At 39.3% G+C, this 17,434-nt stretch overlaps 1 protein-coding gene across 3 annotated transcripts in view; it reads right to left on the bottom strand.

Annotated features, from left to right (window-relative positions):
- The window catches only part of dennd4a (DENN/MADD domain containing 4A), a 28,830-nt gene extending 11,588 nt beyond the window's left edge, over positions 1-17,242 (bottom strand). Inside the window, exons 1-17 of one of the 3 annotated variants that reach the window (XM_047822333.1) lie at positions 16,985-17,242; positions 11,932-12,278; positions 9,777-10,023; positions 9,453-9,522; positions 8,830-8,999; positions 7,830-8,068; positions 6,762-6,828; positions 6,612-6,670; positions 5,836-5,980; positions 5,508-5,683; positions 4,998-5,098; positions 4,050-4,271; positions 3,251-3,396; positions 2,927-2,953; positions 1,322-1,455; positions 454-586; positions 121-327 (exon numbers count right to left, since the gene is read on the bottom strand). In XM_047822333.1, coding sequence (XP_047678289.1) covers positions 121-327; positions 454-586; positions 1,322-1,455; positions 2,927-2,953; positions 3,251-3,396; positions 4,050-4,271; positions 4,998-5,098; positions 5,508-5,683; positions 5,836-5,980; positions 6,612-6,670; positions 6,762-6,828; positions 7,830-8,068; positions 8,830-8,999; positions 9,453-9,522; positions 9,777-10,023; positions 11,932-12,242 — 2,454 coding nt within the window. In that variant the 5' untranslated portion in view covers positions 12,243-12,278; positions 16,985-17,242. Of the gene's footprint in view, positions 1-120; positions 328-453; positions 587-1,321; positions 1,456-2,926; positions 2,954-3,250; positions 3,397-4,049; positions 4,272-4,997; positions 5,099-5,507; positions 5,684-5,835; positions 5,981-6,611; positions 6,671-6,761; positions 6,829-7,829; positions 8,069-8,829; positions 9,000-9,452; positions 9,523-9,776; positions 10,024-11,931; positions 12,279-16,261; positions 16,389-16,984 lie in introns of those variants that run through there. The other 2 variants (XM_047822334.1, XM_047822335.1) reach the window with 2 other exon arrangements.
- Between the last annotated feature and the right edge of the window lie 192 nt (positions 17,243-17,434).

Raw genomic sequence — 17,434 nt, 5'->3', positions numbered from 1 at the left:
CAAGAGATGAAAACTTTTGAGTTAGCCAGGTCTGTTACATTTACATTACAGATGTGATGTTGATCAATGCATATGGCTCTTTAGAAGAATAAACAAATGATGTGTATTCTTGGTGTCTACCTCGTCAGGTGGCTGCAGCTTCTTGTCCTGCATCATCCTCAGGACATCGTAGGCAGCTCGGAGTGCCCGCACCTTAGACTGGCACGCTGCTACATAGGCTGGCAAGCATATGAACCACAGGCCATGGCAGTGCCGCAGCAGACACTTGGACCACATGTGAGGTATGGATGAATATGTCTTGGCCATGCGCTGAGCTGATTTAATTTCCTGATGAAAAGAATAAGATCAGAGCAAGAGAAAGAGTGTGTGACTGGGTGAGTGGAAGTTAAAAAGGAGCAGCAGCAACAGAAATGCTCTTTGATCTGAATAGAGAGACCGATAGGTGACACGCACCTGTTTGGAGCGACGGAAAATGGCGGCTGGGCTCCCAGGGCTGGTGTGTCTGGAATTTGTGGTTGCCATAGGGATGCCAGTGCCTTCCTGGGGTTCACAGAGTTCAGCATTCAGCACAGGAAATCCACTGTAGCTACACAACAAACACACACACACACACACACACACACACACACACACACACACACACACACACACACAGGTTATTCATTAATAATGCAGCACTTTCATCCATTTGTTTTTAGTCCTACATGGATTAAAATAGGTTTGTTAGATTTGGCTGCTGAAATACTGTTTGCAATGCAGAGGAGCAGAAGAGCTTATGTTTTTCAATTATTCTGACTCCAAATTCTTGGCACGTATGCACAAAGTAACGCACCAAACAAACACAGACTAATTGCAAAACATGTGGCATTTGCCACAGTGCATGAGAAATATTTTCAGACTTAATATGCATACGTTCAGAAACAGCGCTAAAATCAGAACATTAAGAGCTACAGTAAACCTCTAAAGCTGTAAATTTGATCACATGCTCTGTTAGGAGTCTATAATTCTGGATGGTGCATTAGGAGATTTGTAGACATTGGAATCCAAGGAGGTTTTTAATGTGGGCATTGCATTTCCTGGGGTATAGCTGAAATTTTTTCTGCTACTCTTTTGTTTTGTAATGCTCTGCATGTATACATTTTCTGTGTGTGTGTGTGTGTGTGTGTGTGTGTGTGTGTGTGTGTGTGTGTGTGTGTGTGTGTGTGTGTGTGTGAGAGTGTGTGTGAGAGTGTGTGTGTGTGTGAGAGAGAGAGAGAGAGAGAGAGAGAGAGAGAGAGAGAGAGAGAGAGAGAGAGAGAGAGAGAGAGAGATTATGTGGTACCTATAAACTACGGAGGGCTCCTCTCCCTCAGGCACAGGTGGAAGCTCTGGAGGTGTGATGAAAACTGTGTGCTCACTGCGATGTGATTTGTCCAGCTCAATAAGCCTGGTGTCTTCTAGCCTCTCACTGTCCACCTGAGATTAAAGCATGCTCATTAAATCTTGACCACAAACACACAAAAACAACACAATGGCCAAATGTTGTGTGGAAATAAGAGACTTCATGAATGGGTAACTTTCAGTGGGGAAAAAAGCTTGATAATCTTCTTAACACTGGCTTTTTACACCTGTCTCTACCATCTGCCACACACACACACACACACACACACACACACACACACACACACACACACACACACACAAACACACAAACACACACACACACGCACAAACACACAAACACACACACGCACACGCACACGCACACGCACACGCACAAAAATGTGCAATGACCTGGACTAAAACACTGTCGCTCAGGGGATACAGACACGTTAATGTGTAGTGCACTGGCATCAGACTAGACAGCAGCTCAGAAGTGTCATGGCACATTTAGCTTCCAGACGTCTGTCTGCTTGACCATACAGAAAGCACTGACCTACATCTATCCAGGAAAAAAACACCCATAGAAAGAGAAGCATTCATTTTGTCTATTAGTGAGGTGTCAGGTTTTGATAGAGAGGAAACAACACTGAGTATTGTTTCTTGGCAGGAAGAACTGACGTCTAATAGCACTGATTGAGAAGTATTTTTGAACCACTACACAGCTCTCTTGGAAGGTCATCATGCCATTGGCTCGAACCTTCGAAAAGTGTTCCTAGTTCTTCTAGGAATCTGTACTCCACCTCTTTAAGTCTTCAAATCTTGCTCAGCTAGCATTCAGTTATCCGTGCAAACCCATACAATGTTCTCACGCCGCATTTGGCCCACTTTAAAATCAGCTCACACGGTCACTTCCATTATCAGTGCGCCGCTAAAGCACTGTCCTTGGCAGGCTTTAAATGGCAAAGGACGAGACAAGGCAGGCAATGACTTCGACTGTTTATGGCTCTAATGAACAGTGTGATCTGGAGCGGAGCCACCTCTAGCCCTTTATTGGGTAATCGGCAATGAGAGAAAAACAACTCACTGTGAATGAGAAATAAGTTGTACAGCACTTCTCACGACTTTCAAAGCTAAATCTTTAAAATGGTGTGTTTTTCATGGGAGAACCTAAAATATCATTTCATGTTTTTTATGGAGACAGGGTGAGGATAAATGGGTGGAGATGACGAAGCATATGAAGTGCATCCTGGCAGAATCAGAGTGTCTTGGCAGTGATGTAGAAGCGCATCTGTTATGTATTGCACTCTAATGGTACTTTAATAACACATACCATCAGCACAAAGTCATACACAAACAACACACACATACTAATAGTCAGTCTGTATTGATGAACAGATTCAGTAAAAAATATCACAGAATATGTGATCTTCTTCTTATTACTATTATTATTACTAATCTCTAAAGAAAAACGTATGTTACTCAAAGTCCAATCCAAGTAAACAAAGAATTCCATAAAAAAAGAAATAAAAAAAACTTTTTTGCACTACAATATCTAGGTTCTTACCTTTCCTCCCTTTTCTATGCCAAAGAGCTTTCCACGCAAGCAATAAATGCAGGGGTTAGATGAAAGAAAGAGAAAGAAAAACAGGCACAGAGGAGTGGGCAGAGTGAGTAGAGAACGTAGAGAAATTGAGCATGTAACAGAGAATATCGATCTGAATTTACTGGCCTCGTTGACATCATTCTTGGGGAGCTTATTAAACACTTTATTGATGCAAGAGTGAGTTAGCATAAATCTAGGCAATTTATAACCATCAAATGAGGAAATTTGTGGAACCTTTTTTTTTTAAAAACTAATGCAAAGGCAATTTCAAGAAAAACATTCTACCTTGTCTACGCAGTCATCGAAAAACGCCAAGCTTGCATCCTTATCGCTGACAAAGGAGCATTCCTCAATAAAGCGGATGAACATCTGAGTCTTGGTCATGAGGGAGTAAAACTTTTGATGGGAACGATCACGGCTCTTCAAGAACCCTGCAGTAAACAGAAACCATTAATCCTTGTATCACCTTATTACATAGCACTGAATTTACTGTATGTTTAGGGATCCTCTTAATGGAAAATGAATGTGTGTGCACAGATATGAGTCCAAATAAATGATCATGTGACATGTTTTATATTTACAAAAAGATCATCTTAGCATTCATAGTTTACTCTGGTATTTGCTTTAAAAATGGTCTAAAATCCAAGATGCTCAATGCAAAACCTGATGTTCTATATCTTGTTACAGGATGTATGCATTTCATTGTATTTACAGGTAACTTACAGTAAAACTGAGAGTTTTATAAGCAGAAAACTTAAGAATGTAAAACTTATGCACTCAACTGCATATACATATATAATCAACAGTCTTTCAACATCCAGCCCAGCTGCAGAACAATGAGCTCAATGAGCTCTCTAAATGAATTCCAGTGGGCTTCTCTGGCAATAAACAAATCTCTGGAATTAAGATTTCATTGTTTTTGAACACTGAGTTGGGTTTCCACAGGGTTGACACTACCGTGGCTGTCTGCTTTTTCTGTGCTTGTTTTCCTTTTAAACTTAATACATCTCTTATCAGATTCAGTCTGATCTGCAGAGTTTTGTGTTTAACTAAATCTAATTAAATAGTTGGATGAGAAGCTTACCTTGCAGATCAAAAAGAGAGCTGGCGTCAGTCGCTTTTTCAGAGGGCGCCTGAGTAATGGGAAGCAAGTAGGAGCGGTAACCTTTTAAGATAGCTGCCATGAAGCGCAAGAAGGCTTCTTGGATCTCTATCTCCAGTGACTGGAGACTCTTCCCACCACTGCCAGGGTCCCGTTCGCTCATAGACACATCTATCTGGCCTTCTTCACGACTCAGCAAATAGTCTGCAGAAAATTATAATAAGCTATATAAGAAACGTCAAATAGGCTCCATTTCTATCTGATCCAGAGACACATTTAACTGCTTCCTGATAAAGCAAGTAACATTTGTATTGATGAAGATGATATACAGTAGTAGCTTTGAACATTTAAATGTTTTAAAACATAAAAACAAAAAACAAGATGTTAATTCGTAGAACATTCATATCAGGGCTGCAAAAAGTATATGCCTTTCCTGGTAAAACTAGTCAAATAATATTACAACCATGCGAAGATTTATTGTTTTACTCTGGTCAGGTCATCAAGAGCACACATTAAGAGACATATATCATACTTTATGTACTTGTACATAATGTACTTTATATGGCTGACAAGTGTAATAGCCTGCAAAGAACGATCAATCAGCTTGTAGATCACATCACAAGGCTACACGGACATAGTGATATTAAATCTGTCAGTGTTAAGCATCGAACTCTGTCTCTAAAACGTATCTACAAATGTTTCTCAAGGCTCAGTATTGTTACCTTGTTTCCTACTGTCAAATGGAAATAAAAAGCTGGATCAGTAAAAAAAACAATTCATTTGAAAAAGGACATGGCATAACCTGCTGAAGCTCTAAGACCTTTCTAGTGCAATTAATTGCGCTTAATATATCCTTGCATGGAATCTCAACAAAGAGGAAAAAGAGAGAAACTCTCGACTGTGCTGACAGCATAGTAAATCCAGACTCACCCTGCACCAGCTGTTGATGGAGATTGCTGAGGGTGTTGATCAGACGTTTGCAGGCTTTCCTTGGCAGGATTTTCCATGTCAGGGCTCTGCGATCTTCTTTGCTGCATGCACATAAGTTTATTATTAAAGGGAGGAAAAAAACAGGTAAACAGGACAGGACATAGCAGACTAAGCCAAGACATAAGAGATCAGAGTTGAAAACTACATCTCCTCTTCAGCATTCTCTACCTGGCTGACAAACAGGACCATGTGGATACCAGATGTACGACTGACTCTCTTATCTTTTACAGAATGTTACTCATTCAACATTAATGTAATGACCAGCAGGTATTATCACTATTTAGAATCTCCTCAAGAAATCCTTGTCATAAATGAAAACCAGCAAATGTAATATTATGAAGAGGACTGGTATTTTTATTGAAGAGGTCAGTTGAGATTTACAGGCCATTCTTCAAGAGATGCTCCCAAGTGATGAGTTCAAAACTATGCACATGTCAAAAGGTCACTCACTGTGAGATGGTGTTGGTATCCAGGTCCACACAGCTGATGTCAGCCGGTGGCTCAAACAGGTCAAAATAGCGTGAGTCCACACCAACTATGAAGGGGCATGGAGCGCTGAGCACATCAGCCAGTGCCAGCGGGCACAGGGGAATGTATGGGCACGGCCAGTGGAAGGGAAAGATCATCTGCAAGCAACACAATTGAAACAGTGCTTATTCAGTGAAAAAAAACAGTGCTTATTCAGTGATCTATTAACAGAGAGCAAGGAGTAGCAGTTTTATAAGTTGACTTTTAAAACCCTGCATCTACAGTAAGAAGCCTTGCAGGCAGCACTCACTGACACCAGGGCCTCTGTAACACTGGTAAGCACAGCCGGACGCAGTGAATGCACCAGGATCTTGTGCTCGGTCACAGCCAGAACCAGCAGAGTCACTGCATTTTTAGGACCTAGGTTCAGCAGCAGCGTGGAGAGACTTCCACCACTGAGCAACAACAGAAAAGAGGAAGCACACCTTTACATACAGACATGGTGTCAGGTAATATGCTTCGGTTTTTCAACCACACAAGACCTTGCCTTGAACTTGGAAGTGTCAGATTTTCAGGAATTCTTCTGTCACATTCATTTAAATTATGCCTTTGAATTTCAAAAACCTTAAAATATTTAAGTACATAAGTATAAAAAGCTTATAATTTTGGACAGCCACACACAGTACACGGTGCATTTGTATCAACGTCTTAGTAATTTGTCAAACACATTAGTAATTCTTTATTTACCAATAGTTTAGGTCCTTCATCACTGATATTTCATTATACTTTACAAGGGACCCAAAATAAACGTACAAATCAATCCCAGTTAACCATAATCTTAATTCATCATATTCATTACATGTAGTATGTAGAGTCTACATGCCTGTTATAAAAACATCTAAGATTTAACCATAGAAAAGTGTGGCTTTCTTCTAGCCTACTGAACTACCTATATATAATATCTGTTAAACTTGCTTGATTTTGCCATTTTATCAAGCTAATTCAGAAATCATGCATCCAAGTAACATTAGTAACTTAGTAACTTAGTATCTGATGGCGTTAGTAGACAGTGATTGTGTGACGTACCTCAAAGGCAGAGGAGATGAGACCGGCTGGCTCAGCATGAGGTTATCGTGTGGAGATAACTGGACAAAAACAAAAAAAAAAACAAACGTCACTATTAAAGCCATATTACCCATCCCCTAAGCATTTTGTAAAAGTCCAATTCAAACTCACCTGGACCAGAATGCGTGGTCTTTGAGAAGATGGGAAAGGAACTTTGTGCATAAAATGAGAGATATGCCTGTAATAAAGATGAAGAGAAATATAATGAATAAATATAGTTGCACGCAGTTATTGAGGGGTAATTTACTACAGGTTAACAACTGAGGTCAAACAAATAATTTATATATAATATAATATATAATATGAAAATAGATTTTTATTGTTCCCTGAATTGGTAAGATAATTATAAATCTGTTATTATAGGCACACCTACTAGTCAAATGATGACACTAATATGGTCTCTGAAGAACTCATTCTTGATGTATTCAGCAAATTTGGCAAGAAAATGTCAAAGTGTTGGTGAAATATAGCCAAACTTTCTGTTTGACAGAACGATATACGGTATTGGCATATGAATGTGGAAGGAACCTTATTGCTTTGATATGACTTGGCGTCATGTCAGAGATCAGATGACAACAGAATTATGAATTTATTATAAATGATTCCAGAGTAAAGAGAAAAAAAAACATAGGTTTTCATGTTTTAGCACCCCCTAGTGACATGAGAGTATTTATTAAAAAGGTACCCCAGGGGGCCCAAAAGTTTTATTCACATTTTATTTCGTTCCATCGAGTTGTTGTCAAGATATGGACTTATTTCCTGTTTTTTGGCTTCACTTTCAAATTTATTTGCATGTCACAGATGAATGCTTATAAGTATGAAAATAAAAAACATTTGATCTAATTCAAAACTATCAATCAAAACTAGTGTTTTGTTGAGATTTGGTGACAATTGAACAAACTCTGTGGGATGTGAACAAAATAAATAAATAAATAAATAAATAAATAAATAAATAAATAAATAAAATAAACAGCAGAAAATATGGATTCATGTACTAAAGATTAATAGGGGAACTTCAGTGACAAACAGCATATAATGCTACTATATTAATATATACTACTACTAATAATAATAACACAACAAATGATGTTCATATTCAAGATTCATGAAAAATATCTAAAAATGTAACAAATGAAAAAGAAATAGCTCAAATACAAAGAGATTCAACAAGGCACTCACTTCTCAATGGGCAATGTGTGAGGCCCAGAAATCGAATAGCGGTAGAGGAAGGTGAGGTAAGTGCGGAAAGCATCAAAAAAAGGCCAATGAGAAAGAAGGCAGATGCTCTTGTTGGTGTGGACTGTCATGGAGTCCTCAGCCCTCAGGCCATTGGCTTGTAGACCAAGCTGTGCACGCTGTCTATCAGTCAGACGCTCTTCTGGGTACACCTCATAAAACTGGATCGCTGCACCATAAACCTAGACATGTAAAGACATCAACTAATCACGTAATTGTCCCAAAAATTAAAGACAGCACATCTATATCTACTAGGCTATATGTCTTATCAAATGAATCAAGTGCAAGAGATGAAAAGCTTTAATTTATTTCTTTGGCTGACTCCAAAATTATATAAAAAAATCAAATCATAGAGTAAGTCCCTTGAGAGATATAATTTTTTTTTGTTTTGTTTTCTATTCATAGAAGCAACCGATATCCAGGGGTAGTTTTGTTTCTTTGAAGTCGCTACCTAGATGAGGCAGAATGAAGCCACATCAGTAGGCTGGGGATTAGTATGCATGTAGAGTGAGCAAAAGTCATGCACTGAAGTAAACACATAAAATTCACTCTCTGTTATCCCAGAGACTGGTGTGTACAATATTTCCAAAATACTCAGCAACTCTTCCCAGTATTTATGCACAATATCTCTAGCATATGTGATGGACAATAATTTTCACAATTAGTGTCACTGTACTGAGAAAAAGTAGAATAGTCAAAGCAGCTGTTAAATTACAATAAGATGATTAAAAAAAAAAAAACAACTTAATTTGCAAATACCTGAAGACTGAGCGTACATTAAAGTATACATCCACATCTATGAGTTAGATTAGATTAAACTGGTTTTACATACTTTCCTCTGTCAATAATAATGCAGTTACAGTTTGTTTATGCTAATCACACATACACTACATACTGAAATATGGTTAAAAAACACTGGGGTTTAATACAGTTGTGCATTCACCTTCTCTCCAGAAGCTCCAGTGAGAACAAAAGTCGAGAACACGGGGAGAGAGTATTTTGTTCGAGAGGGCCAGCACTCTATAGATGCTCCCATTGGTAGACAGAAGAGGGGCACTGACTCAGGCAAAGGGAACGACTCATAGTTCTCTTCTGGGTACCGGGACAGCAGGTCTGAAACATCCAACAAATATCACTCTCAGCACTTCTAACAAAAAGTCTGCTACCCTCAGCATGAGTGATCAATACCACAAATGCTGAAAGTGCTTAGTATTATATTCCATGTGGAAGGCTTATTAGAACCAATGTGTTGGAACTAGAAACTGACTCTCATCCTACTGTGCTGCACTGTCCAACTACAACAAAACAACACTATCCCCATGAGCAGAACATGTTTGGGCAAAAATCAGCTGTATGATCATTTTATATCCCATCACCCTAGGAGACTATCACATATATCATGAACATCCCCCATTTCTTCCCGTCGCTCTGAGAAGGTAATATCAAACTGCTGCACTGTGCTGTTTCTGGCTGATGCTTACTAATCAAATGAAAGAATACTTCCCATTTGGTGCTGAACTATTGCAAAATACAGTATGGGATTTGAATATGTTTTGTTCAACAAACCTGCTTTGAATGCAAGTGTGTTCGTCTTGGCCAAAGACTTTTTGTAGCAAAGGTACACAGAGGACCCCCACTGAATAGGGAAACAAAACAGACGAAATACACGAAATTACTATAAAGAATGAATTATGATGTTTTTAAACATGTTGTAGTGGACAAACACAGTGTAAGAAACAACAATACAGCATCTGAAACCTACATTAACCGTGTTTACAAAACTGCTGAAAGTTAATCCTGTAGCAGCAACGGCTTAAATGGCATTCAGTTATTCTACAACACTCTTGTGTAATCACATGCTCAGTAAGTGAGTAAAGTGAGGCTGCTTACCATGCTACTGTTCAGGTTTTTGTCCACTTTGCAGAAAGCATATGGTGGTGTTTCTCCTTTGCCAGGAACAATAACACAAATGTCTGTGACAGCCAATGTGGTATGAGAATGACACTCGGGTGCACGGCGGTACGTGATGTAGATTTTCTGTGAGGAAGAGCTGCTGATGTTGGCAGAGCGACCAGAAGGCGTCGTTTGGATGATGTGACATCCTGGCTTCAACTTCTCCCTCCACTCAAAGAGGACACTAGTAAATAATTACGGGAAAATAAACATTTAGAGGCACAGATGCTTGAAGTGATGTACAAACCTGATTCCAAAAACGTTGGGACACTGTACAAATTGTGAATAAAAAAGGAATGCAATAATTTACAAATCTCATAAACTTTTGTTTAGTTGATCTAATAAGCTTTTGAATATTTTATTCACAATAGAATATAGATAACATATTAAATGTTGAAAGTGAGACATTTTGAAATGTTCTGCCAAATATTGGCTCATTTTGATTTCATGAGAGCTACACATTCCAAAAAAGTTGGGACAGGTAGCAATAAGAGGCCAGAAAAGTTAAATGTACATATAAGGAATAGCTGGAGGACCAATTTGCAAATTATTTGGTCAATTGGCAACATGATTGGGTATAAAAAGAGCCTCTCAGAGTGGCAGTGTCTCTCAGAAGTCAAGATGGGCAGAGGATCACCAATTCCCCCAATGCTGCGCTGAAAAATAGTGGAGCAATATCAGAAAGGGCCGTCCGGCTAAAACTCTATAGGTCAAAAAAGAAGCCACATCTAAACATGATCCAGAAGCGCAGACATTTTCTCGGGGCCAAGGCTCATTTAAAATTGGACTGTGGCAAAGTGGCAAACTGTTCTGTGGTCAGACGAATCAAAATTTGAAGTTCTTTTTGGAAAACTGGGATGCCATGTGATCTGGACTAAAGAGGACAAGGACAACCCAAGTTGTTATCAGTGCTCAGTTCAGAAGCCTGCATCTCTGATGGTATGGGTTTGCATGAGTGCGTGTGGCATGGGCAGCTTACACATCTGTAAAGGCACCATCAATGCTGAAGGGTATATACAAGTTCTAGAACAATATATGCTCCCATCCATACGTCGTCTCTTTCAAGGAAGACCTTGCATTTTCCAACATGACAATGCTAGACCAAATACTGTATCAATTACAACATCATGGCTGCGTAGAAGAAGGATCCGGGTACTGAAATGGCCAGCCTGCAGTCCAGATCTTTCACCCATAGAAAAGATGTGACGCATCATAAAGAGGAAGATACGACAAAGAAGACCTAAGACAGTTGAGCAACTAGAAGCCTGTATTAGACAAGAATGGGGCAACATTCCTATGGGGCAAGAATAGGGCAACTTGTCCTCAGTCCCCAGACGTTTGCAGACTGTTATAAAGGGAAGAGTGGATGCCATGCAGTGGTAAACATGGCCTTGTCCCAACTTTTTTGAGATGTGTTGATGCCATGACATTTAAAATCAACTTATTTTTCCCTTAAAATGATACATTTTTTCATTTTAAACATTTGATATGTCATCTATGTTGTATTCTGAATGAAATATTGAAATTTGAAACTTCCACATCATTGCATTCTGTTTTTATTCACAATTTGTACAGAGTCCCAACTTTTTTGGAATCGGGTTTGTATATACTTATGAAATTATGCTACAGTATGAAAGCTGTGTAGAAACCTGTGTGAAATTGTCATGGAAATACCTTTAAAAGCATTTGAATGAAACATTTTAGGAGGTGCCAGCTACAGAATATGGTGAATAGACTTTTCACTTTATTAATGTTTTTGTAATGCTTCAAAAAGCAATGTAACTATTATGGCATTGATGAAACTGCAAATACTGTAATTACTACCTTGAACAGATAAATCACATAATAACCACTCAGTACAAAAAGGTACTATTCTTCAACTGTGCTAATCCCTAAGCCCTTATTTCCAAAATATTCAGATTGTCAGAGATTTCTGGACAGAACTTAATAGTTATTTACTTTAGCAGTAATTGCTGGAGGAAACATTGCTGTTATTTTCCATTTCCCTGTCTCCTATAATATGCCTATTACGATCGGCTCCTGTAATTTGGAGCTCATTGTAATGGCTAAGGGGTAGACACAAGTGACTCACCCAAGGTCAGTGAGAGGCGGCTTGTCTCGTCCTCGCCTGTAGCACAGTAAGATCTGGGGACCCATGATGCTGCCTCCATTCAGCTCAGCGGGAAGGCCTGAGGGAGTATACTCGATGCAGGTGTAGCCCTGCGGCACCTCCTCGCCCTGAGAGCGAAATACCACCACCACATCTGTGATTGGAGCCTCGGCTGGAGCTGAGCTCCTCTGGCAGCTTTCATTGCACATTATGTTATCTTCAAAGGGCTCTGAAGACTCAGTAAGGCCCGCCACCACAAAGTAGTCTGCTACACGTGGGCTTTTGTCCTCCATCTTCTAGCTTCCCCATAGAGAGAGAGAACAGTAGAGCTGGGAAGAGATGAGTAGGAAGAGAGAGGGAGAAAGTGAGAGATGGGGTAACCACACATAGGAAAGTAGGGCACGCAAGATCTATGTTACAGGATGTTGCTCACTTTAGAAAGTTATGTGAAACTTAACTAGCGTGAGCTGCCTATGCCAGCTGAAGAAATTCATTCTAACAGCAGGCAGTACCTCAACACTGCTGACTTACTGTATAATGGTAAGGTTTTGCACAAAACTATGACTAAGAATGACTAAATTGCAAATAGACAATCTACAGTAAGAATATTTTAGCATACAAAAGCCATTCCAGCATATGCCTTATATTTCATTGGAAGACATTTTAAAAAGCTGACCTGTGGGTTCATAGAAATTCAAAGAAAGTAATATGACTGTTTTGCACATTAAAAATTTACATCTAGCATAAAGTTACAGAATCATTGCAGCAATTTTCTCTGATCTAGATTCATGATTGCATTCCTAAAGCTTGGAAAAGTACTCAAATGTCTAACAACCATTCTATTAAACATATTTGCATGCACACACACACACACACACACACACACACACACACACACACACACACACACACACACACACACACACACACACACACACACAAACACGCATGCTCACGCACACACACTAAAACTGTTTCATATGCCACAATCTTTGTTGTAGACCATATGGTTGCAATTATCAATAATTCCTGCTGTGCATAACAGAAAGTTTCTGTCTGTATAAACTGTAAATCTTCTAAGAAGTCCATTCAAGTAGAAATAAAATAATTGGATAGTGGAACTATCTCTCCAAAACAAAAACATTTCTATTAAGCAACTATTAAACTTCTCAACACTTTCTGAAAACTGGCCAATGCTAAGGAATTTACAGCACACATGTACAAGTGTCTTCACACTTTAGCGTACAGCCCTGTGTAGCCAGCTGAGTGTGACTGATTATCGCTGTTTCATGGTGCCATAAATAGCAAGCAGAGTGTGCACCGCCACTATGTGTGTCTTGAAAACACCCCACTGTTGTTTATAATTATATTCATATATTGTGTAGTTTCTGCCTGTTGCAAATATAATGTTTGTTTAACACTCATTATTAATGATCATAAATGGAACGGGTATAACTTATATATTCCACAAAGACCTATCATCATAGACAAGATCCTGGAACATTACTCATTTTAGTACTAATATTATTACATACATTGATATAATGTCCAGATTCTGATAAGTATTTCTTACAAATACTCCTACAATTAAAGATTTGTAAGTCACATGGTCACAAGCCAGGAATAACAGGGTTTTAAGCTGTACTGCTGCCTCATGATGTAGAATACATCTTAATATTATGGACTTCATACGGTAACAGTAATAGGCCGTGGTGAGGCATTTGTCCAGGATCAGTTTACAGGCTGCTGAGCATCATCACCAGCACTGACACAGCAGATGAGCACTTTCTCTGGCTCTCTGTATGGTGTCAGTCGGTCAAGAGCTTTGGAGGTAATGGCTTTGTGGTTTGAATTATGGACCAGCAGTGTCACGGGACAGAGTTTAAGAGCTTATTGGGGGGGCTGACCTTCTGACTAACTCCTCCATGTTGAATAAAGAGATATTCCACCTCTTTGTTTTATTAAACTGGTTAGCTAAAGAGAATGCATGATTTGAGGATGAGCAAAAAATAACTAATTGAAATGCTCAGAAAAAGACTCACAGATTAAACATGGTCTATATGACCCTAATCCACCTCATCTAAGTGCACGTGCTCCCAATGCCTCATTTAGGACATCAATGTGCATTACAGTGCATTTTGGTGCTGTTCCATTTTGAGTTTTAAACTAAATTGTTGGAGCTGGAGCTGCAATAGGAAAGCAACACCATTTCTGACGTTCTATCTGAGCAAGGCAACACGAAGCCACCCACTCACAAAACGCTCTGTTCCAAGATCCACCTACATCCCTGCGCATCTTAGATCACAGAGTATGGCAAACTACATAGAAAATAAGAAGGTGAAAATGCAGCAGATGTGTCACAAGTTAAGCGAGAGATTTGGATTAAAAATAGAGACATAATCTCTTGGACCAGCAACCACGCCATCCGCCGGGGCTGGCAGTGTGAGCAGAGAAATCATAATCCTCACCATGGCAACAATGGTGCATAAATAAATATAAAGCAGCAAATATTTGTTATGTAGTGGTTTAAAAAGATTTAAAAAGGTTTAAGAAAGGTTGAAAAATGAGTATGCACATAATATGTGAACTAATGGTCTTTGGGCTTAATTATACACAATGTCACAATACACAAAGACAATTACACTTGTATGTCAAATGTTTTTTTGTGAGAAAGTTGTAAATAAATGCATAATTTAACATTCAATCTACTTTCAAGTTGGAAGCATTATTGACAATTATAGAACAATGTCAATTATGATAATATAGAGAAGTGAATGTCATGAATAAATTAATTTCATGAATAAGTGAAGCCCAGAAAAGCCTTCAGGCAAACAATATTTATGTCATTCAAAGTACGAAAATTCCTCAAAGTGACTCATGCTGTGACAAAAATGGGCAAGCACTGACAGGAAGTTGCTGCCTGATTGAGAAACATCACAACAGCATCACACAGTGACATCGAGATGTCTGGAAGCATGCTGGAAGTTGAGCATTTCATCACAATCTCCTCCACGGCGGAAATCCTGCCAAGGAGAACCTGCGTAACTGTCGCGTTGAATACGCAACTACAATCTGCTTCCTTGGATGCCTTTTTAAAGAATAGGGAACTAGTCTGCTCAAGTGATGACTGATTTCCGGACTATCTCTAAGGAACTGTGCAACAGGAGATCTGACCTTAGAATATTACTTACTGTAGTTCTCTTTTCTCTCTAAACTGATACTGGTATACCAATCTACAGGCTTTTTAAACACACTCAGACCTAAACATAGACAGTACTGGAGTACACATTAGTGACAGCCTTACAGAATTCAATTATGCTATTATGAAAAAAAGATGATTTCGCTGGAGATAATGGAGCGGACCGTGGTGCTATAACATGCCCTCATCCACTATTGTTTATCTTTTACTCCCCTCAAGGAAACTTCCTTGTGCCTGCTACAAAATCTCTGCCTTCTTTCACCATCCTGTGGCTCTGAGATGGCTACAGATAGGCCAACATTATCAAAAACTATGTATCTGAAGTCATACAGCTGTTTCAAAGCTGGGTTTGTTGGCCGAGGGCCAGCGCCTTCTGCTCTAGGGAGGTTCCTACTAACACACAGCTTTGGAGCAGTAGGGAGGCCAAGGGGAGAATGCAGGAAGTGGGAATCATACAGCACATTTGGCCAAGCATCTGGTCCTGCTTAAGCCACAGAGGTGGACATATGACTCCTCGGCACCATGAAGAGACACAAGCAGACATCTGCATACTTAGGAAAGAAGGAAGCCAAGCCAAGCTATTTCCAACCAAAAATGTTTTGTCTGGCAGATCTAGGTTACAGGAAACACAATAAAATGTGTTTCTTCTACAAAAAGCAGTCAGTTTTACACCTGATGAAAGCGTAACAATGTTTAAAGCTGCACTCAAACACTGAGGTTGGTCTTGAATGATGAATGTAATTCAACTGAAAATGGGGTGTTGCCTCCCACAGGCTAGAAAAATACACTGAACTTGCAAGGTTTTGAGGGGAAAACAAAATAATGTGACACAGATAATGCCTTAAGTGAACATACAAGAAACAAGACAGATGTTAGACTATATATTTTTAGGAAACATGCAGACAAGCCGGCTTGCTAGAGCAGCGAGGGCTGGCAAGTGTGACCACAAAAATCTCATCAGCTGGAATGAACAACAATGTAAGCCAGCAAAAGACTGCACTCCTCTGGGTGGGGTGTCTGGTCAGTTAAGGCTATAAAGGAAGTAAAGAAACTTAAGACAGTAAACATTTTTCAGTGAACAACTTCATTTAAACAACAAACACGGAAACCTACCTGCTTCTAACCCACAGGGAATTCCTCAGTAATCAGGCAGAAACTTCCTCTGAGCTATAAAGCACCATCTCTTCACCTTTCTTAAATAGAGCAACTTCTAATACAGCTATTACTCGAGTGAATAAACATACGGTTTTAATAAGAACCACACATATAACTACACGTGATCAATGAATCAAAACAACCATTTCAACCTCCCATTAAAAGAGACACAGGGAATGTTTACATACAGTACAGGCAGATTAAAGCCGCACTGACCAGCAAAATCATGCAGAAAAAAGAGAAAGAAAAATATATAGACATTAGTGTTCTTAGTATTAAATATTAAGGGTCATGTGAGTCATAATATAGACCTGAAGACTCCAAGAGAAAGAAAAACATATAGACATATAAACACAGTTAGTGCTCTTAGTATTAAAATTAAGGGTCATAATATAGACCTGGAGACTCCAGCATTCAAGCCAAGGCTCAATATAATGTTTGAGCTTTTAAGAAATGTATGTAAAGACATATATACAGTGTGTCAGATGTTATAAGAGACAAGCTGATGCCTGAACTGAACGTGAACACAACACAAGAGACATCAGCGCATCATGGACGTGTTACTGCGCCCCGAGACCCACATCACCACCGCGCGCTGTGACGCACCGCGGCACCGGCACCTCGCCGTATAGGTTCATATAACAACAATAGGAAAGGTTTTTATGGTGTAAATCCACTTACGGTTTCAGTAGATCTACAGTGTGATGATCACTTCGTAAAAGCACCGCCACGTTCTTATTCAGCTTGAACACGCTGATATTTCTTCCTCTTGTTTTCCATTTTTTTTTAAAGAAAGCAATAAACCGATTTCAAACAGCGAATTGTGGATATTTCGACATAGCCGTCATTACATCCTCACGACTGACCGCTTTGGGATGCGCTGGGATGGATTCTCGCGCACGCGCTTATCAGAACCTGCCGGAGCCGACCACGTGACTGCCAGCAAACGGCGAGTACGTCACAACTCATCTGGCTCTGAGGAAGCGCGAGCACGAGCTCGAGGATTTTACCCTGGCAATTTATTTATTTGTGTTTACGTATTTTTTCTTCTTTGTATTTCATATGTGTATTGATATAATGTTTTGATGTCTTGTACTTATTAATAGTATTTAATAAAACCAAGCAAACAAA

Source organism: Tachysurus fulvidraco, chromosome 13 (genome assembly GCF_022655615.1).
Source record: "Tachysurus fulvidraco isolate hzauxx_2018 chromosome 13, HZAU_PFXX_2.0, whole genome shotgun sequence".
Classification (NCBI taxonomy): Eukaryota; Metazoa; Chordata; class Actinopteri; order Siluriformes; family Bagridae; genus Tachysurus; species Tachysurus fulvidraco.
The sequence above is the reverse complement of the archived record's forward strand: the minus strand, read 5'-3'. Positions and strand labels throughout refer to the sequence as shown.